Here is a 25,433-nt window from a genome sequence, read left to right on the forward strand (position 1 = left end):
ACCTGTAACCAACATATTAATGTATACCAGCCTGACCTGTAACCAACATATCAATGTATTACAGCCTGACCTGTAACCAACATATTAATGTATTACAGCCTGACCTGTAACCAACATATTAATGTATTACAGCCTGACCTGTAACCAACATATTAATGTATTACAGCCTGACCTGTAATAACAATGTCATAGATTTGCTTTTGAACATTGCTTTGACTGCTCTCTCAAACACTGGTATTTTCATTTTCATCTGAGCAAATGGCAATATGTTGATAACATAGTAGCAATGTCCATGCCTAATAGGTGCGGTATCCACCTGTAACCTGTATGGAAAAGCAGAAAAGCAGCCGCGCCCAGGCGTTCATAGGTGACAGGTATGCAGCACATACAGGGAGAAACCAAACCCCCCTTCCTTTACTGCAGTTCACTTGTCCTGTGTTGACTGACTGCTGGGAGGAATTAGCTAGTGGGCGTCGCTGAATCTCATCGTTTGACGTTCCCATTTGTGTGTGTGGAGCGTCCTGGGGCATTCCTACCTGTCCGAGGAGAGAGAACATACCAGAGAACTCAGCAAGAAGCCTCACCTCTCCCCACGGGATATCTTCACAGAGAGAAGCACAAGAAGAGACAGGTGTTTACGGGAGAAGAATCCGAGTCGTCCCGCTGACAGAATGTTCAAGAAAAAACCCTCCAAGAATAGCGTGACCATCACGCAAACGAAAAAGTGAGTATTTGTTTCTATGTTGAAAGTTATCTTGGTGGTTATTGATAGCGAGTTGTAACTTTAATCACTGTGCAAGTTTATTTTAATGTCGCATTCAGAAAGATAACGTAAAGTTGGACGTTTGACAAGTTGACAACATTGTCAGTATGCTTCAGGATTCTGTTTATGATCGTTTATGATAATGCATATTTTTAATTTGACGACAATTCTGGGACATTGTAGTACTATGTCATAGAATAAATTAAGCCACGTTGCATGGGGGTTAAGTCATATTCCAAAGTTTATACAACTCTGGAAAATTATTTTTAATGATATTGTTAGTTTATACACTGAATGTCCTTTTAAGTTGACCAGAGGGTGTGGCTGTATGTTAGTGGCAGTAACTGGTTTGATAACTTTGGCTTTCTGGGTAGAGTGAGAGAATACATGGTGATGGACTTCAACCCAGCCCTGTTCAACTAATTTTCACTAAACGAAAGTATTAACCTCACTTTTGCCGAAGTATAGTAAAATATCAGGCTACTGTATCGGCAAAAAAGGAAATTGAACCCAATCGTGTCTTTGTTCTTATAAACAATATAAATCCCTATATAATTATACAGTGAGGTGTTTAACCATTTACCTGTGAATAGTGTAATTAGTGACGAGCTGCCCCCCCAAAAAAATCTCTAAATATGTATCTACATTTTCAACTGTCACTTTTCACTCTCACTTCAGGAACTTGCTATATGGGATCTTCTTTTGGGGCAGTCAGTGGCTGCATCCCACACTATACCCCTATGGGCCCTGGTCTAAAGTAGTGCTCTATATAGGGAACAGAGCCCTATGGGCCCTGGTCAAAAGTAGTGCTCTATATAGGGAACAGAGCCCTATGGGCCCTGGTCAAAAGTAGTGCACTATATAGGGTTTAATTTGGGTTGTAGTCAGTGTCTCTGAACAGAGAGAGCACAGAGCATGCAGGTTGTCACTCTTCAAGTGAGAGTAGGAGGAGGAGGAGGGGAGGATAGAGTCAGGGCCACCTAGTAATAACAACACTCCTTTGGCTTGGAACATGAGAGGTTAGCAAGCTAATCTGTTTCCAATGGTTATCTATGTAATGTATGGCTCCGGGATTCTGCGTCCCAAATGGGCACCCTATTCCCTAATTAGTGCACTACTTTTGACCAGAGCCCTTTGGGAATAGGGAGCCATTTGGGACAAAGACTTAATGGGTGGCTCATCATTGACTTCAGTATAGAAGGGAATGTATCTTGTCTGATGTCGAAGGAAAGACCTAGCAAGCTGCTTAAAACTGTTTCTAGTTAGTGAATGAGGCTTTTATGTTTCAACATATGAGTCAGACACAATGTTGGAATAATGAAAACCACGCACATTGTGTGTGTGTGTGGGCGTGTGTGTGCGTGCGTGTGTATGTGCATGCTTGCGTGCGTGTGTGTGGGCGTGGGTAATTTATGGGTAGGGTTGCAAAATTCCTGAAATTCTGAATATATTCCCTGATTTTCCCGAAATGCTGGTTGTGGGATTTATGGAATCAGGAGGGAATCCGGAGTCCTCCAACCAGGATTTCTAGAAAACGTTCAATAAATTCCCTGGTTATCAGAATTTTGCAACCATATTTATGTGTCCCATGTTGCCATAGTAAAGCTGTATTAAACGTAGAGTGATTATTTATATTGGATGTTAAGAGTGATATATTACATGTTGGTTGCCAACTGTCTAACTGTATCAGCCTAACCATAAAGCAACCTAACCTAACCATAAAGCAACCTAACCTAACCATAAAGCAACCTAACCTAACCATAAAGCAACCTAACCTAACCATAAAGCAACCTAACCTAACCTAACCATAAAGCAACCTAACCTAACCATAAAGCAACCTAACCTAACCATAAAGCAACTCTCTTCTTTTGAGTGTGGACTCTACACTGCATCAGTTATTTCATGTGGGTCAACACATCACAACTTCCTGGGGGCAGTGATTTAATGTGGGTCAACACATCACAACTTCCTGGGGGCAGTGATTGGTGGTCTTAAGGGTGTTCAATAGGTCGTGATTGAGTCAGATCAGGGTGATTGGTGATCTTAAGGGTGTTCAATAGGTCGTGATTGAGTCAGATCAGGGTGATTGGTGGTCTTAAGGGTGTTCAATAGGTCGTGATTGAGTCAGATCAGGGTTATTGGTGATCTCATCAGAGCTTTGCAGATAGGAGACACATGTCTGCTCTAGTACTCCTATCAGCTGGAGGCTAGTGAACAGTGATTATCTATGTAGTGTGAATCTAGCTGTATTCTGTAACGCTGTGAACGTTTCAGCTTTCTGAACCCTAGACACATGAGACAGAATGGACACATGGGCCCAGTTCCATTTAGGTTCCTAGTACCTTCCCTTATCTCCTACTCCTTCACAGATCTCTTCATTAATACTGGGGGGCCTAGGGACCCTAAAGGATCTGATCTGGGCCTTTGTTGTTGGGAAGTTCATATTTCAAGGAGATGGAGTCTAGGAAGGATTCATCTGATCTGGGACTTGGTTGTTGGGAAGTTCATATTTGAAAGAGTTGGGGTCTAGGAAGGATTCATCTGATCTGGGCCTTGGTTGCTGGGAAGTTAATCTGGATCTCATCCCTCCCTCCATACCCTCAATGACTCATACTTACCTTCTGGTTACAATTTGTCTCTCTCTCCCTCTCCTTGGAAATACTTTACTCCTTATTCGGAGAGATGTGTGTCCAACACAAATCAATCTGGTTAAATAAAGGTTCAATAAAAATAAATAAAATATAAGATGTTTAGCATATTGGAGCAATGTTTGTTAGCATCCTTCTAATACAAACTGTAGACCAGAGGTCCACCTCCCCCAGACCATCCATCCTAATACAAACTGTAGACCAGAGGTCCACCTCCCCCAGACCATCCATCCTTCTAATACAAACTGTAGACCAGAGGTCCACCTCCCCCAGACCATCCATCCTTCTAATACAAACTGTAGACCAGAGGTCCACCTCCCCCAGACCATCCATCCTAATACAAACTGTAGACCAGAGGTCCACCTCCCCCAGACCATCCATCCTTCTAATACAAACTGTAGACCAGAGGTCCACCTCCCCCAGACCATCCATCCTTCTAATACAAACTGTAGACCAGAGGTCCACCTCCCCCAGACCATCCATCCTAATACAAACTGTAGACCAGAGGTCCACCTCCCCCAGACCATCCATCCTAATACAAACTGTAGACCAGAGGTCCACCTCCCCCAGGCCATCCATCCTAATACAAACTGTAGACCAGAGATCCACCTCCCCCAGACCATCCATCCTAATACAAACTGTAGACCAGAGGTCCACCTCCCCCAGGCCATCCATCCTTCTAATACAAACTGTAGACCAGAGATCCACCTCCCCCAGGCCATCCATCCTAATACAAACTGTAGACCAGAGGTCCACCTCCCCCAGGCCATCCATCCTAATACAAACTGTAGACCAGAGGTCCACCTCCCCCAGGCCATCCATCCTTCTAATACAAACTGTAGACCAGAGGTCCACCTCCCCCAGGCCATCCATCCTTCTAATACAAACTGTAGACCAGAGGTCCACCTCCCCCAGGCCATCCATCCTTCTAATACAAACTGTAGACCAGAGGTCCACCTCCCCCAGGCCATCCATCCTAATACAAACTGTAGACCAGAGGTCCACCTCCCCCAGGCCATCCATCCTTCTAATACAAACTGTAGACCAGAGATCCACCTCCCCCAGGCCATCCATCCTAATACAAACTGTAGACCAGAGGTCCACCTCCCCCAGACCATCCATCCTAATACAAACTGTAGACCAGAGGTCCACCTCCCCCAGACCATCCATCCTAATACAAACTGTAGACCAGAGGTCCACCTCCCCCAGACCATCCATCCTTCTAATACAAACTGTAGACCAGAGGTCCACCTCCCCCAGGCCATCCATCCTAATACAAACTGTAGACCAGAGGTCCACCTCCCCCAGGCCATCCATCCTTCTAATACAAACTGTAGACCAGAGGTCCACCTCCCCCAGACCATCCATCCTTCTAATACAAACTGTAGACCAGGGGTCCACCTCCCCCAGGCCATCCATCCTAATACAAACTGTAGACCAGAGATCCACCTCCCCCAGACCATCCATCCCTTTAATACAAACTGTAGACCAGAGGTCCACCTCCCCCAGACCATCCATCCTAATACAAACTGTAGACCAGAGGTCCACCTCCCCCAGACCATCCATCCTAATACAAACTGTAGACCAGAGGTCCACCTCCCCCAGACCATCCATCCTTCTAATACAAACTGTAGACCAGAGGTCCACCTCCCCCAGACCATCCATCCTTCTAATACAAACTGTAGACCAGGGGTCCACCTCCCCCAGGCCATCCATCCTAATACAAACTGTAGACCAGAGGTCCACCTCCCCCAGACCATCCATCCTAATACAAACTGTAGACCAGAGGTCCACCTCCCCCAGACCATCCATCCTAATACAAACTGTAGACCAGAGGTCCACCTCCCCCAGACCATCCATCCATCCTAATACAAACTGTAGACCAGAGGTCCACCTCCCCCAGACCATCCATCCTAATACAAACTGTAGACCAGAGGTCCACCTCCCCCAGGCCATCCATCCTAATACAAACTGTAGACCAGAGGTCCACCTCCCCCAGACCATCCATCCTTCTAATACAAACTGTAGACCAGAGGTCCACCTCCCCCAGGCCATCCATCCTAATACAAACTGTAGACCAGAGGTCCACCTCCCCCAGGCCATCCATCCTTCTAATACAAACTGTAGACCAGAGGTCCACCTCCCCCAGGCCATCCATCCTAATACAAACTGTAGACCAGAGGTCCACCTCCCCCAGACCATCCATCCTTCTAATACAAACTGTAGACCAGAGGTCCACCTCCCCCAGGTCATCCATCCCTTTAATACAAACTGTAGACCAGAGGTCCACCTCCCCCAGACCATCCATCCTTCTAATACAAACTGTAGACCAGAGGTCCACCTCCCCCAGGCCATCCATCCTAATACAAACTGTAGACCAGAGGTCCACCTCCCCCAGACCATCCATCCTAATACAAACTGTAGACCAGAGGTCCACCTCCCCCAGGCCATCCATCCTTCTAATACAAACTGTAGACCAGAGGTCCACCTCCCCCAGGCCATCCATCCTTCTAATACAAACTGTAGACCAGAGGTCCACCTCCCCCAGACCATCCATCCTAATACAAACTGTAGACCAGAGGTCCACCTCCCCCAGGCCATCCATCCTAATACAAACTGTAGACCAGAGGTCCACCTCCCCCAGACCATCCATCCTAATACAAACTGTAGACCAGAGGTCCACCTCCCCCAGGCCATCCATCCTTCTAATACAAACTGTAGACCAGAGGTCCACCTCCCCCAGGCCATCCATCCTAATACAAACTGTAGACCAGAGGTCCACCTCCCCCAGGCCATCCATCCTAATACAAACTGTAGACCAGAGGTCCACCTCCCCCAGGCCATCCATCCTAATACAAACTGTAGACCAGAGGTCCACCTCCCCCAGACCATCCATCCTTCTAATACAAACTGTAGACCAGAGGTCCACCTCCCCCAGGCCATCCATCCTAATACAAACTGTAGACCAGAGGTCCACCTCCCCCAGGCCATCCATCCTTCTAATACAAACTGTAGACCAGAGGTCCACCTCCCCCAGGCCATCCATCCTAATACAAACTGTAGACCAGAGGTCCACCTCCCCCAGACCATCCATCCTAATACAAACTGTAGACCAGAGGTCCACCTCCCCCAGGCCATCCATCCTAATACAAACTGTAGACCAGAGGTCCACCTCCCCCAGGCCATCCATCCTTCTAATACAAACTGTAGACCAGAGGTCCACCTCCCCCAGACCATCCATCCTAATACAAACTGTAGACCAGAGGTCCACCTCCCCCAGGCCATCCATCCTTCTAATACAAACTGTAGACCAGAGGTCCACCTCCCCCAGACCATCCATCCTTCTAATACAAACTGTAGACCAGAGGTCCACCTCCCCCAGGCCATCCATCCTAATACAAACTGTAGACCAGAGGTCCACCTCCCCCAGGCCATCCATCCTTCTAATACAAACTGTAGACCAGAGGTCCACCTCCCCCAGACCATCCATCCTAATACAAACTGTAGACCAGAGGTCCACCTCCCCCAGACCATCCATCCTAATACAAACTGTAGACCAGAGGTCCACCTCCCCCAGACCATCCATCCTTCTAATACAAACTGTAGACCAGAGGTCCACCTCCCCCAGACCATCCATCCTAATACAAACTGTAGACCAGAGGTCCACCTCCCCCAGACCATCCATCCTAATACAAACTGTAGACCAGAGGTCCACCTCCCCCAGGCCATCCATCCTAATACAAACTGTAGACCAGAGGTCCACCTCCCCCAGACCATCCATCCTTCTAATACAAACTGTAGACCAGAGGTCCACCTCCCCCAGGCCATCCATCCTAATACAAACTGTAGACCAGAGGTCCACCTCCCCCAGACCATCCATCCATCCTAATACAAACTGTAGACCAGAGGTCCACCTCCCCCAGACCATCCATCCTAATACAAACTGTAGACCAGAGGTCCACCTCCCCCAGACCATCCATCCATCCTAATACAAACTGTAGACCAGAGGTCCACCTCCCCCAGGCCATCCATCCTTCTAATACAAACTGTAGACCAGAGGTCCACCTCCCCCAGACCATCCATCCTTCTAATACAAACTGTAGACCAGAGGTCCACCTCCCCCAGACCATCCATCCTTCTAATACAAACTGTAGACCAGAGGTCCACCTCCCCCAGACCATCCATCCTTCTAATACAAACTGTAGACCAGAGGTCCACCTCCCCCAGACCATCCATCCTAATACAAACTGTAGACCAGAGGTCCACCTCCCCCAGACCATCCATCCTAATACAAACTGTAGACCAGAGGTCCACCTCCCCCAGACCATCCATCCATCCTAATACAAACTGTAGACCAGAGGTCCACCTCCCCCAGGCCATCCATCCTAATACAAACTGTAGACCAGAGGTCCACCTCCCCCAGGCCATCCATCCTAATACAAACTGTAGACCAGAGGTCCACCTCCCCCAGGCCATCCATCCTAATACAAACTGTAGACCAGAGGTCCACCTCCCCCAGACCATCCATCCTTCTAATACAAACTGTAGACCAGAGGTCCACCTCCCCCAGACCATCCATCCTAATACAAACTGTAGACCAGAGGTCCACCTCCCCCAGGCCATCCATCCTTCTAATACAAACTGTAGACCAGAGGTCCACCTCCCCCAGACCATCCATCCTAATACAAACTGTAGACCAGAGGTCCACCTCCCCCAGGCCATCCATCCTAATACAAACTGTAGACCAGAGGTCCACCTCCCCCAGACCATCCATCCATCCTAATACAAACTGTAGACCAGAGGTCCACCTCCCCCAGGCCATCCATCCTTCTAATACAAACTGTAGACCAGAGGTCCACCTCCCCCAGGCCATCCATCCTAATACAAACTGTAGACCAGAGGTCCACCTCCCCCAGACCATCCATCCTTCTAATACAAACTGTAGACCAGAGGTCCACCTCCCCCAGGCCATCCATCCTAATACAAACTGTAGACCAGAGGTCCACCTCCCCCAGACCATCCATCCTAATACAAACTGTAGACCAGAGGTCCACCTCCCCCAGGCCATCCATCCTAATACAAACTGTAGACCAGAGGTCCACCTCCCCCAGGCCATCCATCCTTCTAATACAAACTGTAGACCAGAGGTCCACCTCCCCCAGACCATCCATCCTTCTAATACAAACTGTAGACCAGAGGTCCACCTCCCCCAGACCATCCATCCTAATACAAACTGTAGACCAGAGGTCCACCTCCCCCAGGCCATCCATCCTTCTAATACAAACTGTAGACCAGAGATCCACCTCCCCCAGGCCATCCATCCTAATACAAACTGTAGACCAGAGGTCCACCTCCCCCAGACCATCCATCCTTCTAATACAAACTGTAGACCAGAGGTCCACCTCCCCCAGACCATCCATCCTAATACAAACTGTAGACCAGAGGTCCACCTCCCCCAGGCCATCCATCCTTCTAATACAAACTGTAGACCAGAGGTCCACCTCCCCCAGACCATCCATCCTTCTAATACAAACTGTAGACCAGAGGTCCACCTCCCCCAGACCATCCATCCTAATACAAACTGTAGACCAGAGGTCCACCTCCCCCAGGCCATCCATCCTAATACAAACTGTAGACCAGAGGTCCACCTCCCCCAGGTCATCCATCCTAATACAAACTGTAGACCAGAGGTCCACCTCCCCCAGGCCATCCATCCTTCTAATACAAACTGTAGACCAGAGGTCCACCTCCCCCAGACCATCCATCCTTCTAATACAAACTGTAGACCAGAGGTCCACCTCCCCCAGACCATCCATCCTAATACAAACTGTAGACCAGAGGTCCACCTCCCCCAGGCCATCCATCCTTCTAATACAAACTGTAGACCAGAGGTCCACCTCCCCCAGGCCATCCATCCTAATACAAACTGTAGACCAGAGGTCCACCTCCCCCAGGCCATCCATCCTAATACAAACTGTAGACCAGAGGTCCACCTCCCCCAGGCCATCCATCCTAATACAAACTGTAGACCAGAGGTCCACCTCCCCCAGGCCATCCATCCTTCTAATACAAACTGTAGACCAGAGGTCCACCTCCCCCAGGCCATCCATCCATCCTAATACAAACTGTAGACCAGAGGTCCACCTCCCCCAGACCATCCATCCTTCTAATACAAACTGTAGACCAGAGGTCCACCTCCCCCAGGCCATCCATCCTAATACAAACTGTAGACCAGAGGTCCACCTCCCCCAGGCCATCCATCCTTCTAATACAAACTGTAGACCAGAGATCCACCTCCCCCAGGCCATCCATCCTTCTAATACAAACTGTAGACCAGAGGTCCACCTCCCCCAGGCCATCCATCCCTTTAATACAAACTGGCCACTCCTATAGACATAGACTAGAAATCACTGGCCACTCCTATAGACATAGACTAGAAATCACTGGCCACACCTATAGACATAGACTAGAAATCACTGGCCACACCTATAGACTACAAATCACTGGCCACTTTAAGAAATTGAACACTAGTCACTTTGATAATGTTTACATATCTTGCATTACTCATCTCATATGTATATACTGTATTCTATATTATTCTACTGTATCGTAGCCCATGCCGCTCTGACATTGCTCGTCCGTATATGTATATATTGTTAATTACATTCCTTTACTTAGATTTGTGTGTATTGGGTATATGTTGTGAAATTGTTATATATTTTAGCAATAATGCCCAAGGGGGTGTGGTATATGGCAAATATACCACTGCTAAGGGCTGTTCTTACGCACGATGCAACGAGGAGTGCCTGGATACAGACCTTAGCTGTGGTATATTTGCCATATAGCACAAACGCCCGAGGTGCCATTTTGCTATTATAAACTGGTTACCAATGTAATTAGAGTAGTAAAAATACATGTTTTCTCATACCCGTGGTATACGGTCTGATATACCACAGCTGTCAGCCAATCAGCATTCAGGGCTCGAACCACCCAGTTTATAATACTTGTTAGATATTACTGCACTGTTGGAGATAGAAGCTCAAGCATTTCGCTACACCCGCAATAACATCTGCTAAAGATGTGTATGTGACCAGTAACATTTGACCACTCCTCCATCCCTCCTCCATTCTCCATCCCTCCTCCATTCTCCACCCCTCCTCCATCCACCCCCACTCCTCCATCCACCTCCCATCCCTCCCCACTCCTCCATCCCTCCCCCTATAGACTGTAAACATCTATTTGTATAACCTCCTAGCCTTCTTGACAATCAGGAAACAAGACAAGACACAGAACAACTTTCTGCACCAAACATCACATTGTCAAATAATCAGCTCAACAGAAGTAAAAGTTTACAAAAACTGTGGACATCATATCATTTAGGACCAGTTGGAACCAGGGACATCATATAATTTAGCCCCAGTTGGATCCAGGGACATCATATCATTTAGCCCCAGTTGGATCCAGGGACATCATATCATTTAGCCCCAGTTGGAACCAGGGACATCATATCATTTTGACCCAGTTGGATCCAGGGACATCATATCATTTTTCCCCAGTTGGAACCAGGGACATCATATCATTTAGCCCCAGTTGGATCCAGGGACGTCATATCATTTAGCCCCAGTTGGATCCAGGGACATCATATCATTTAGCCCCAGTTGGAACCAGGGACATCATATCATTTTGCCCCAGTTGGAACCAGGGACATCATATCATTTAGCCCCAGTTGGATCCAGGGACATCATATCATTTTGCCCCAGTTGGAACCAGGGACATCATATCATTTTGCCCCAGTTGGAACCAGGGACATCATATCATTTAGCCCCAGTTGGAACCAGGGACATCATATCATTTAGCCCCAGTTGGAACCAGGGACATCATATCATTTTGCCCCAGTTGGAACCAGGGACATCATATCATTTTGCCCCAGTTGGAACCAGGGACATCATATCATTTTGCCCCAGTTGGAACCAGGGACATCATATCATTTTGCCCCAGTTGGAACCAGGGACATCATATCATTTAGCCCCAGTTGGAACCAGGGACATCATATCATTTAGCCCCAGTTGGAACCAGGGACATCATATCATTTAGCCCCAGTTGGAACCAGGGACGTCATATCATTTAGCCCCAGTTGGAACCAGGGACGTCATATCATTTAGCCCCAGTTGGATCCAGGGACATCATATCATTTAGCCCCAGTTGGAACCAGGGACATCATATCATTTTGCCCCAGTTGGAACCAGGGACATCATATCATTTTGCCCCAGTTGGATCCAGGGACATCATATCATTTTGCCCCAGTTGGAACCAGGGACATCATATCATTTTGCCCCAGTTGGAACCAGGGACATCATATCATTTTGCCCCAGTTGGAACCAATGCCAGTTTCACAAGAATCCAACAGTTTGTCAGTGGTTGAAAACACCCAGACTCTTTGCACAGTGTGCAATGCAATCACACTGACTTTTGAATAGATATGGCAAGGACTATAATTTATTATTTAATTAAAATGTCAAGCCGGGGCATGGAAACCGTAACATATGATTTAATCAAACTATGAATACCTTGAAAGGTCACATATGCAAACAGTTGTACATTTCTGTTATTAGAACACCTGTCTACTAATGCTATATATATCATATCTATGAATTTCTAGTACTGTCTATTTCTATGTGCCTGAAGCTGGATACTGGGTCCATACAACAGTGAGATCTTATTCAGACAAGCTGATTTATCACATACCAGCCCTGGGTTCAAAGCCTTTCATATCCTCTTTCTGGGCTTGATTGAGCTTGCCTGGCGCAATGGATCCAATAGAATATGAAACCGTCACAAAAGACCCAACCCTGTTCATCTGGCACCCCGGGCAGACGAAAGCAAACGCTGAAAGTGTTTCAAGTATTTTGAAAAGCATTTGAACCCAATTCTGGTATGTGATAAATCAACCTGTCTGAATAAGATCCCACCATTGTTTAGACTTGATCAGAACCCCAGTCCAATACCCAGCTTCAGGGACGTAGAAATAGACACTACTATAGATCGATATGTATAACCAACAGGTGATCTAATATCAAAAATATAAAACTCTTACTCTTCAATGCACTCATCACTTCATCACTTCATACTGCAGGTGATTTAAAGATCATTCTCTGTTACATAAAGGAGAATGGAACCTGTTGGACCAGTTCTGTAGGAGGAGAAGAAGAAGCACCTTCTGGAGATGACAGATTACAAAAATACTCTACAACTAGTTCTGTCCTCAGGAGGACATCATAACCAGGATCAACACTGTGCTAGAATTAGTTCTGTCCTCAAGAGGACATCATAACCAGGATCAACACTGTGCTAGAACTAGTTCTGTCCTCAGGAGGACATCATAACCAGGATCAACACTGTGTTATAACTAGTTCTGTCCTCAGGAGGACATCATAACCAGGATCAACACTGTGTTATAACTAGTTCTGTCCTCAGGAGGACATCATAACCAGGATCAGCACTGTGTTATAACTAGTTCTGTCCTCAGGAGGACATCATAACCAGGATCAACACTGTGTTATAACTAGTTCTGTCCTCAGGAGGACATCATAACCAGGATCAACACTGTGTTATAACTAGTTCTGTCCTCAGGAGGACATCATAACCAGGATCAACACTGTGTTATAACTAGTTCTGTCCTCAGGAGGATATCATAACCAGGATCAACACTGTGTTATAACTAGTTCTGTCCTCAGGAGGACATCATAACCAGGATCAACACTGTGTTATAACTAGTTCTGTCCTCAGGAGGATATCATAACCAGGATCAACACTGTGTTATAACTAGTTCTGTCCTCAGGAGGACATCATAACCAGGATCAACACTGTGCTAGAACTAGTTCTGTCCTCAGGAGGACATCATAACCAGGATCAACACTGTGTTATAACTAGTTCTGTCCTCAGGAGGACATCATAACCAGGATAAACACTGTGTTATAACTAGTTCTGTCCTCAGGAGGACATCATAACCAGGATCAACACTGTGTTATAACTAGTTCTGTCCTCAGGAGGACATCATAACCAGGATCAGCACTGTGTTATAACTAGTTCTGTCCTCAGGAGGATATCATAACCAGGATCAACACTGTGTTATAACTAGTTCTGTCCTCAGGAGGATATCATAACCAGGATCAACACTGTGTTATAACTAGTTCTGTCCTCAGGAGGACATCATAACCAGGATCAACACTGTGTTATAACTAGTTCTGTCCTCAGCAGGACATCATAACCAGGATCAACACTGTGTTATAACTAGTTCTGTCCTCAGGAGGATATCATAACCAGGATCAACACTGTGTTATAACTAGTTCTGTCCTCAGCAGGACATCATAACCAGGATCAACACTGTGTTATAACTAGTTCTGTCCTCAGCAGGACATCATAACCAGGATCAACACTGTGTTATAACTAGTTCTGTCCTCAGGAGGACATCATAACCAGGATCAACACTGTGTTATAACTAGTTCTGTCCTCAGGAGGACATCATAACCAGGATCAACACTGTGCTAGAACTAGTTCTGTCCTCAGGAGGACATCATAACCAGGATAAACACTGTGCTATAACTAGTTCTGTCCTCAGGAGGACATCATAACCAGGATAAACACTGTGCTATAACTAGTTCTGTCCTCAGGAGGACATCATAACCAGGATCAACACTGTGTTATAACTAGTTCTGTCCTCAGGAGGACATCATAACCAGGATAAACACTGTGTTATAACTAGTTCTGTCCTCAGGAGGACATCATAACCAGGATCAACACTGTGTTATAACTAGTTCTGTCCTCAGGAGGACATCATAACCAGGATCAACACTGTGTTATAACTAGTTCTGTCCTCAGGAGGACATCATAACCAGGATCAACACTGTGCTAGAACTAGTTCTGTCCTCAGGAGGACATCATAACCAGGATCAACACTGTGTTATAACTAGTTCTGTCCTCAGGAGGACATCATAACCAGGATGAACACTGTGTTATAACTAGTTCTGTCCTCAGGAGGACATCATAACCAGGATCAACACTGTGTTATAACTAGTTCTGTCCTCAGCAGGACATCATAACCAGGATAAACACTGTGTTATAACTAGTTCTGTCCTCAGCAGGACATCATAACCAGGATCAACACTGTGTTATAACTAGTTCTGTCCCCAGGAGGACATCATAACCAGGATCAACACTGTGTTATAACTAGTTCTGTCCTCAGGAGGACATCATAACCAGGATCAACACTGTGTTATAACTAGTTCTGTCCTCAGGAGGACATCATAACCAGGATCAGCACTGTGTTATAACTAGTTCTGTCCTCAGGAGGACATCATAACCAGGATCAACACTGTGTTATAACTAGTTCTGTCCTCAGGAGGACATCATAACCAGGATAAACACTGTGTTATAACTAGTTCTGTCCTCAGGAGGACATCATAACCAGGATCAACACTGTGTTATAACTAGTTCTGTCCTCAGGAGGACATCATAACCAGGATCAACACTGTGTTATAACTAGTTCTGTCCTCAGGAGGACATCATAACCAGGATCAACACTGTGTTATAACTAGTTCTGTCCTCAGGAGGACATCATAACCAGGATCAACACTGTGTTATAACTAGTTCTGTCCTCAGGAGGACATCATAACCAGGATAAACACTGTGTTATAACTAGTTCTGTCCTCAGGAGGACATCATAACCAGGATCAACACTGTGTTATAACTAGTTCTGTCCTCAGGAGGACATCATAACCAGGATCAGCACTGTGTTATAACTAGTTCTGTCCTCAGGAGGACATCATAACCAGGATCAACACTGTGTTATAACTAGTTCTGTCCTCAGGAGGACATCATAACCAGGATAAACACTGTGTTATAACTAGTTCTGTCCTCAGGAGGACATCATAACCAGGATCAACACTGTGTTATAACTAGTTCTGTCCTCAGGAGGACATCATAACCAGGATCAACACTGTGCTAGAACTAGTTCTGTCCTCAGGAGGACATCATAACCAGGATCAACACTGTGTTATAACTAGTTCTGTCCTCAGGAGGACATCATAACCAGGATCAACACTGTGTTATAACTAGTTCTGTCCTCAGGAGGACATCATAACCAGGATCAACACTGTGTTATAACTAGTTCTGTCCTCAGGAGGACATCATAACCAGGATCAACACTGTGTTATAACTAGTTCTGTCCTCAGGAGGACATCATAACCAGGATCAACACTGTGTTATAACTAGTTCTGTCCTCAGGAGGACATCATAACCAGGATCAACACTGTGTTATAACTAGTTCTGTCCTCAGGAGGACATCATAACCAGGATCAACACTGTGTTATAACTAGTTCTGTCCTCAGGAGGACATCATAACCAGGATCAACACTGTGTAATCATGACCTAGGAGAGTGGAATTGGCAAGTGGTACCAGAGTGCCAAGTCTAGGACAAAAAGGCTTCAACAGTTTTTACCCACAAGCCATAAGACTCCTGAACAGGTAACCAAATGGTTACCCGGACTATTTGCATTGTGTGCCCCCCCCCCCACCCCTCTTTTTACGCTGCTACTACTCTCTGTTCATCATATATGCATAGTCACTTTAACTATACATTCATGTACATAGTACCTCAATTAGCCCGACTAACCGGTGCCCCGGCACATTGGCTAACCGGGCTATCTGCATTGAGTCCCGCCACCCACCACCCGCCAATCTCTCTTTTACGCTACTGCTGCTCTCTGTTCATCATATTTGCATAGTCACTTTAACCATATCTACATGTACATACTACCCCAATCAGCCTGACTAACCGGTGTCTGTATATAGTCTCTCTACTGTATATAGTCTCTCTACTGTATATAGCCTCTCTACTGTATATAGCCTTGCTACTGTATATAGCCTCTCTACTGTATATAGCCTCTCTACTGTATATAGCCTCTCTACTGTATATAGCCTCTACTGTATATAGTCTCTCTACTGTATATAGCCTCTCTACTGTATATAGCCTCTCTACTGTATATAGCTTCTACTGTATATAGCCTCTCTACTGTATATAGCCTCTTACTGTATATGGTCTCTCTACTGTATATAGCCTCTCTACTGTATATAGCCTCTCTACTGTATATAGCCTCTACTGTATATAGCCTCTCTACTGTATATAGTCTCTCTACTGTATATAGCCTCTACTGTATATAGCCTCTCTACTGTATATAGCCTCTTACTGTATATGGTCTCTCTACTGTATATAGCCTCTCTACTGTATATAGCCTCTACTGTATATAGCCTCTCTACTGTATATAGCCTCTTACTGTATATGGTCTCTCTACTGTATATAGCCTCTCTACTGTATATAGCCTCTCTACTGTATATAGCCTCTACTGTATATAGCCTCTCTACTGTATATAGCCTCTCTACTATATATAGTCTCTCTACTGTATATAGCCTCTCTACTGTATATATCCTCTACTGTATATAGCCTCTCTACTGTATATAGCCTCCCTACTGTATATAGCCTCTACTGTATATAGCCTCTACTGTATATAGCCTCTCTACTGTATATAGTCACTCTACTGTATATAGTCTCTCTACTGTATATAGCCTCTCTACTGTATATATCCTCTACTGTATATAGCCTCTCTACTGTATATAGCCTCCCTACTGTATATAGCCTCTACTGTATATAGCCTCCCTACTGTATATAGCCTCGCTACTGTATATAGCCTCGCTACTGTTATTGTTCACTGTTATTTACTGTTGTTTTATTCCCTTACTTATCTATTGTTCACCTAATACCTATTTTCTTTACTTAGAAAATGCACTGTTAGTTAGAGCCTGTAAGTAAGCATTTCACTGTAAGGTCTACACCTGTTGTATTCGGCGCACGTGACAAATAAACGTTGATTTGATTTATGTGCCATCAGAATGTGGTTTACTGGTTGATGGCACTTCACCAGCTCCTCCATCAATGACAGCAGACTCCCATGAGAGAGGAGTGAGTCACACAATACTGTTTCCAATGACAAGATGAATGTAGGCTGTTGAGTCCAATCATGTTTCATCATGTCTTCTCTTCAATAGAGAGTTAGGGGGGAGGAAAGTTGGAGAGAGTTGGTGTGTGTGTGTGTGTGTGTGTGTGTGTGTGTGTGTGTGTGTGTGTGTGTGTGTGTGTGTGTGTGTGTGTGTGTGTGTGTGTGTGTGTGTGTGTGTGTGAAGTATTGTATGAAAGCAAAGATGATTTATAGTAGCTTATTTGCATGTACAGTATGATCTAAGAACCGTGCCGCAGAAGGAACGCTGGGAGTTCTGGAATGTCTCCTCTCTGCATGGTGTTCTGAACAGAGATCAGTAGTTAGTGTGATGGGCTGGGAGTTCTGGAATGTCTCCTCTCTGCATGGTGTTCTGAACAGAGATCAGTAGTTAGTGTGATGGGCTGGGTGTTCTGGAATGTCTCCTCTCTGCATGGTGTTCTGAACAGAGATCAGTAGTTAGTGTGATGGGCTGGGTGTTCTGGAATGTCTCCTCTCTGCATGGTGTTCTGAACAGAGATCAGTAGTTAGTGTGATGGGCTGGGTGTTCTGGAATGTCTCCTCTCTGCATGGTGTTCTGAACAGAGATCAGTAGTTAGTGTGATGGGCTGGGTGTTCTGGAATGTCTCCTCTCTGCATGGTGTTCTGAACAGAGATCAGTAGTTAGTGTGATGGGCTGGGAGTTCTGGAATGTCTCCTCTCTGCATGGTGTTCTGAACAGAGATCAGTAGTTAGTGTGATGGGCTGGGTGTTCTGGAATGTCTCCTCTCTGCATGGTGTTCTGAACAGAGATCAGTAGTTAGTGTGATGGGCTGGGTGTTCTGGAATGTCTCCTCTCTGCATGGTGTTCTGAACAGAGATCAGTAGTTAGTGTGATGGGCTGGGTGTTCTGGAATGTCTCCTCTCTGCATGGTGTTCTGAACAGAGATCAGTAGTTAGTGTGATGGGCTGGGTGTTCTGGAATGTCTCCTCTCTGCATGGTGTTCTGAACAGAGATCAGTAGTTAGTGTGATGGGCTGGGTGTTCTGGAATGTCTCCTCTCTGCATGGTGTTCTGAACAGAGATCAGTAGTTAGTGTGATGGGCTGGGTGTTCTGGAATGTCTCCTCTCTGCATGGTGTTCTGAACAGAGATCAGTAGTTAGTGTGATGGGCTGGGTGTTCTGGAATGTCTCCTGTCTGCATGGTGTTCTGAACAGAGATCAGTAGTTAGTGTGATGGGCTGGGTGTTCTGGAATGTCTCCTCTCTGCATGGTGTTCTGAACAGAGATCAGTAGTTAGTGTGATGGGCTGGGTGTTCTGGAATGTCTCCTCTCTGCATGGTGTTCTGAACAGAGATCAGTAGTTAGTGTGATGGGCTGGGTGTTCTGGAATGTCTCCTCTCTGCATGGTGTTCTGAACAGAGATCAGTAGTTAGTGTGATGGGCTGGGTGTTCTGGAATGTCTCCTCTCTGCATGGTGTTCTGAACAGAGATCAGGTGTTCCATTTTAAACTCACAGGTAAACAGACTGGAGACATGTTTTCTGACGCACAAAGCTTTTTATAGAAACACTTCTAATATTATCCAGGGTATCAGTCTGTCTCTGCTTTAGTAATCTAGTTGCTGTTGTTGTTGGGCAAGGAAAAGATGTGTAAAGATGAGTGAGGAAGAGTCATGTAGTTAGGTGCCCAAGCTATATACTGTAGTTTCTTGTTGCCTCCACTGCAGTACTTTTAGGTTATATGAGCCAATGTGTTTTATTTAATCAATTACACTGAGTATGAACAAAGGTGTGTTTTAATGTCAGTGTTTTCCACAGCACTATGCAAACAGTATGTCAGATTAGACAATGGTGTTACTGTCCTGGTCTGGCGATGGCCTGATTTACATGCCTCTAATGTAGGCTGTTGAGTCCAATCATGTTTCATCATGTCTTCTCTTCAATAGAGAGTTAGGGGGGAGGAAACGAGGAGAGGAAGCTACTAGACTATTGAGATGAAGGAGAGGAGATGAGGAGAGGAAGCTACTAGACTATTGAGATGAAGGAGAGGAGATGAGGAGAGGAAGCTACTAGACTATTGAGATGAAGGAGAGGAGATGAGGAGAGGAAGCTACTAGACTATTGAGATGAAGGAGAGGAGAGGAGACGAGGAGAGGAAGCTACTAGATTATTGAGATGAAGGAGAGGAGACGAGGAGAGGAAGCTACTAGACTATTGAGATGAAGGAGAGGAGGAGAGGAAGCTACTAGACTATTGAGATGAAGGAGAGGAGGAGAGGAAGCTACTAGATTATTGAGATGAAGGAGAGGAGATGAGGAGAGGAAGCTACAAGACTATTGAGATTGAGGAGAGGAAGCTATTAGTCTATTGGATGAAGGAGAGGAAACTACTAGACTATTGAGATGCAGCCCATGATATCTGAACCATGGGAGATGTGCAGCAGGGAGCTTTCAGGTTCATTCAGGGTTAGCAGACACGGCAGGCAGACGGTGAAGTGAGGGCAAGGCAAGTGCACTTCATTCAGTCACTCATCTGATTACCTCCTTAATGACAGCTACCATTTTAAGCATCCCTGCTGAAGAGCAGTGTTAATCCTGACTGAGTCTGTTACTAAGATGAAGACTGGAGCTTAGTTACTGACTGGATCCATCTTTCATTTCTAACAGTCTGAAGAGTTGATTTATCCCTCAGTCAACGTTAGCATGTCAAAGTTAACAGTTTTGTTTAAGTTTAAAGCTACAGTCCGCGATTTGGGAAAGTATCAACGTAGGGTCCTGTTTACTAGTGTAGGCCCACATTATGACACATAGTTTTAATGTCTGTTGCTCAAGTCCATTTTGTACTCGGAACAGAACTCACAGATGGTCTCTAAAGGTTTTCAGAGAGATACGGTCACTGCAGACTCTTTCCTTTTAAAGGCATAGTTCACCCAACTGTGAACTATCCCTGTAACCTAACAGTGGTCTTTCTGTACTTAGAACAGAACTCACAGGTGGTCTGTATGTAGAACTAACTGGTGTCTTCTCCCCTCAGATGGTCTGTATGTAGAACTAACTGGTGTCTTCTCCCCTCAGGTGGTCTGTATGTAGAACTAACTGGTGTCTTCTCCCCTCAGATGGTCTGTATGTAGAACTAACTGGTGTCATCTCCCCTCAGATGGTCTGTATGTAGAACTAACTGGTGTCTTCTCCCCTCAGATGGTCTGTATGTAGAACTAACTGGTGTCTTCTCCCCTCAGATGGTCTGTATGTAGAACTAACTGGTGTCTTCTCCCCTCAGATGGTCTGTATGTAGAACTAACTGGTGTCTTCTCTCCTCAGATGGTCTGTATGTAGAACTAACTGGTGTCTTCTCCCCTCAGATGGTCTGTATGTAGAACTAACTGGTGTCTTCTCTCCTCAGATGGTCTGTATGTAGAACTAACTGGTGTCTTCTCTCCTCAGATGGTCTGTATGTAGAACTAACTGGTGTCTTCTCCCCTCAGATGGTCTGTATGTAGAACTAACTGGTGTCTTCTCCCCTCAGGTGGTCTGTATGTAGAACTAACTGGTGTCTTCTCTCCTCAGATGGTCTGTATGTAGAACTAACTGGTGTCTTCTCTCCTCAGATGGTCTGTATGTAGAACTAACTGGTGTCTTCTCCCCTCAGATGGTCTGTATGTAGAACTAACTGGTGTCTTCTCCCCTCAGATGGTCTGTATGTAGAACTAACTGGTGTCTTCTCCCCTCAGATGGTCTGTATGTAGAACTAACTGGTGTCTTCTCCCCTCAGGTGGTCTGTATGTAGAACTAACTGGTGTCTTCTCCCCTCAGATGGTCTGTATGTAGAACTAACTGGTGTCTTCTCCCCTCAGATGGTCTGTATGGGGGGGGTCACACTGTTCCCCATCATCCCTAGCAAACACAGCTGATTAAACTCATTGCGTTCTAAACTGAAGAACATGATTAGGTGATTATTGGAGTCAGGTGTGTTAGCTGGGGCCAAAGTGGGACACCAATCTGGCCCCAGAGGACTGGAGTTGCCCATCCCAGGTCTAGAAGAACGTTTTGAAGAATGTTTGTTTTACTTGCAATGACAGTCATATATGGTTGTTTTGACCTACTTCGGTTGAATGCATTGCATCGGTTGAATGCAGTCGCTCTGTATAAGTTAAATGACTCAAATTTAACTGTCGTCACCTACTCCTTCCAGGGCACCCTCCTCTGAGCTGTCTGCTCTGATTGAGAAGCTGCAGAAGAATGCTGATAAGGTGGAGAAGCTCATCCTTGAGACGGAGCAAAACCTCAACAAGGTAAAGAACCGCATCACACAGAACCTCATAGAACCGCTTAGAACATCATAAAACCACACAGAACTGGATAGAATCTCAAAGATCATCATATAACATCGTACAACCTCATAGAACTGCGTAGAACCGCATAGAACCTCAGAACTACATAGAACCTCAAAGAAACACACAGAACTTCATAGAACGTCACAGAACCTTCTGATAGGTTTTGATAATGCAACAACAACATCATATTGGGGGCTCTGGCAGACTGTTTGCATTATCCTAATTGGCTCTGCGTGGCTCTCAATGTCTTTGACAATATCATATGAAAACCTTTGACTGCTCTGTGTTGTATCAGGATGTGAGTAAGATCAACGAGGGCAAGAAGCCTCTGTACCAGGACGACACCAACAAGCGCATCCTAAGCTCTCTGGAGCTGCTGCAAGGCCTGGATGAGGACGCCGTCGACGCAAAACGCCTGCAGCACCCCCAGGCTGAGATGATCGAACAGGAGTGAGTTATATACACTACACTAGATATACCTACTGTACCTGCAGCACCCCCAGGCTGAGATGATCGAACAGGAGTGAGTTATATTATCTAGTAGATATACACTACACTAGATATACCTACTGTACCTGCAGCACCCCCAGGCTGAGATGATCGAACAGGAGTGAGTTATATTATCTAGTAGATATACACTACACTAGATATACCTACTGTACCTGCAGCACCCCCAGGCTGAGATGATAGAGCAGGAGTGAGTTATATTATCTAGTAGATATACACTACACTAGATATACCTACTGTACCTGCAGCACCCCCAGGCTGAGATGATCGAACAGGAGTGAGTTATATTATCTAGTAGATATACACTACACTAGATATACCTACTGTACCTGCAGCACCCCCAGGCTGAGATGATCGAACAGGAGTGAGTTATATTATCTAGTAGATATACACTACACTAGATATACCTACTGTACCTGCAGCACCCCCAGGCTGAGATGATCGAACAGGAGTGAGTTATATACACTACACTAGATATACCTACTGTACCTGCAGCACCCCCAGGCTGAGATGATTGAACAGGAGTGAGTTATATTATCTAGTAGATATACACTACACTAGATATACCTACTGTACCTGCAGCACCGCCAGGCTGAGATGATAGAGCAGGAGTTATATTATCTAGTAGATATGTACCTACTGTACCTGCAGCACCGCCAGGCTGAGATGATAGAGCAGAAGTTATATTATCTAGTAGATATACACTACACTAGATATACCTACTGTACCTGCAGCACCGCCAGGCTGAGATGATTGAACAGGAGTGAGTTATATTATCTAGTAGATATACACTACACTAGATATACCTACTGTACCTGCAGCACCGCCAGGCTGAGATGATAGAGCAGGAGTTATATTATCTAGTAGATATGTACCTACTGTACCTGCAGCACCGCCAGGCTGAGATGATAGAGCAGAAGTTATATTATCTAGTAGATATATACCTACTGTGCCTGCAGCACCGCCAGGCTGAGATGATAGAGCAGGAGTTATATTATCTAGTAGATAAGAACTTGCAGCACCGCCAGGCTGAGATAATAGAGCAGGAGTTATATTATCTAGTAGATATGTACCTACTGTACCTGCAGCACCGCCAGGCTGAGATAATAGAGCAGGAGTTATATTATCTAGTAGATATATACCTACTGTGCCTGCAGCACCGCCAGGCAGAGATGATAGAGCAGGAGTTATATTATCTAGTAGATATGTACCTACTGTACCTGCAGCACCGCCAGGCTGAGATGATAGAGCAGGAGTTATATTATCTAGTAGATATATACCTACTGTACCTGCAGCACCGCCAGGCTGAGATGATAGAGCAGGAGTTATATTATATAGTAGATATGTACCTGCAGCACCGCCAGGCCGAGATAATAGAGCAGGAGTTATATTATATAGTAGATATGTACCTACTGTACCTGCAGCACCGCCAGGCTGAGATGATAGAGCAGGAGTTCTATTATCTAGTAGATATGTACCTACTGTACCTGCAGCACCGCCAGGCTGAGATGATAGAGCAGGAGTTATATTATCTAGTAGATATGTACCTGCAGCACCGCCAGGCCGAGATAATAGAGCAGGAGTTATATTATATAGTAGATATGTACCTACTGTACCTGCAGCACCGTCAGGCTGAGATGATAGAGCAGGAGTTCTATTATCTAGTAGATATGTACCTACTGTACCTGCAGCACCACCAGGCTGAGATGATAGAGCAGGAGTTATATTATCTAGTAGATATATACCTACTGTGCCTGCAGCACCGCCAGGCTGAGATGATAGAGCAGGAGTTATATTATCTAGTAAAATATATGTACCTACTGTACCTGCAGCACCGCCAGGCTGAGATGATAGAGCAGGAGTTATATTATCTAGTAAAATATATGTACCTACTGTACCTGCAGCACCGCCAGGCTGAGATAATAGAGCAGGAGTTATATTATCTAGTAGATATGTACCTACTGTGCCTGCAGCACCGCCAGGCTGAGATGATAGAGCAGGAGTTATATTATCTAGTAGATATATACCTACTGTACCTGCAGCACCGCCAGGCTGAGATGATAGCGCAGGAGTTATATTATATAGTAGATATGTACCTGCAGCACCGCCAGGCTGAAATGATAGAGCAGGAGTTATATTATATAGTAGATATGTACCTGCAGCACCCCCAGGCAGAGATGATAGAGCAGGAGTTATATTATATAGTAGATATGTACCTGCAGCACCGCCAGGCTGAGATGATAGAGCAGGAGTTATATTATATAGTAGATATGTACCTGCAGCACCGCCAGGCTAAGATAATAGAGCAGGAGTTATATTATATAGTAGATATGTACCAACTGTACCTGCAGCACCGCCAGGCTGAGATGATAGAGCAGGAGTTATATTATCTAGTAGATATGTACCTATTGTACCTGCAGCACCGCCAGGCTGAGATAATAGAGCAGGAGTTATATTATCTAGTAGATATGTACCTACTGTACCTGCAGCACCGCCAGGCTGAGATGATAGAGCAGGAGTTATATTATATAGTAGATATGTACCTGCAGCATCCCCAGGCTGAGATGATAGAGCAGGAGTTATATTATATAGTAGATATGTACCTGCAGCACCGCCAGGCTGAGATGATAGAGCAGGAGCTATATTATCTAGTAGATATATACCTACTGTACCTGCAGCACCGCCAGGCTGAGATGATTGAGCAGGAGTTATATTATATAGTAGATATGTACCTACTGTACCTGCAGCACCGCCAGGCTGAGATGATAGAGCAGGAGTTATATTATCTAGTAGATATGTACCTATTGTACCTGCAGCACCGCCAGGCTGAGATGATAGAGCAGGAGTTATATTATATAGTAGATATGTACCTGCAGCACCGCCAGGCTGAGATAATAGAGCAGGAGTTATATTATATAGTAGATATGTACCTACTGTACCTGCAGCACCGCCAGGCTGAGATGATAGAGCAGGAGTTATATTATCTAGTAGATATGTACCTATTGTACCTGCAGCACCGCCAGGCTGAGATGATAGAGCAGGAGTTATATTATATAGTAGATATATACCCACTGTACCTGCAGCACCGCCAGGCTGAGATGATTGAGCAGGAGTTATATTATCTAGTAGATATGTACCTGCAGCACCGCCAGG

At 45.4% G+C, this 25,433-nt stretch overlaps 1 protein-coding gene across 2 annotated transcripts in view; it reads left to right on the forward strand.

Moving 5' to 3' along the window:
• Nucleotides 1-445: 445 nt before the first annotated feature.
• The window catches only part of LOC106606188 (periplakin), a 51,871-nt gene continuing 26,883 nt past the window's right edge, over nucleotides 446-25,433 (forward strand). Inside the window, exons 1-3 of one of the 2 annotated variants that reach the window (XM_045719570.2) lie at nucleotides 446-724; nucleotides 21,632-21,731; nucleotides 22,069-22,223. In XM_045719570.2, coding sequence (XP_045575526.1) covers nucleotides 672-724; nucleotides 21,632-21,731; nucleotides 22,069-22,223 — 308 coding nt within the window. In that variant the 5' untranslated portion in view covers nucleotides 446-671. Of the gene's footprint in view, nucleotides 725-21,631; nucleotides 21,732-22,068; nucleotides 22,224-22,678; nucleotides 22,732-25,433 lie in introns of those variants that run through there. The other variant, XM_045719571.2, reaches the window with a different exon arrangement.

Source organism: Salmo salar, chromosome 06 (genome assembly GCF_965601325.2).
Source record: "Salmo salar chromosome 06, fSalSal1, whole genome shotgun sequence".
Classification (NCBI taxonomy): domain Eukaryota; kingdom Metazoa; phylum Chordata; class Actinopteri; order Salmoniformes; family Salmonidae; genus Salmo; species Salmo salar.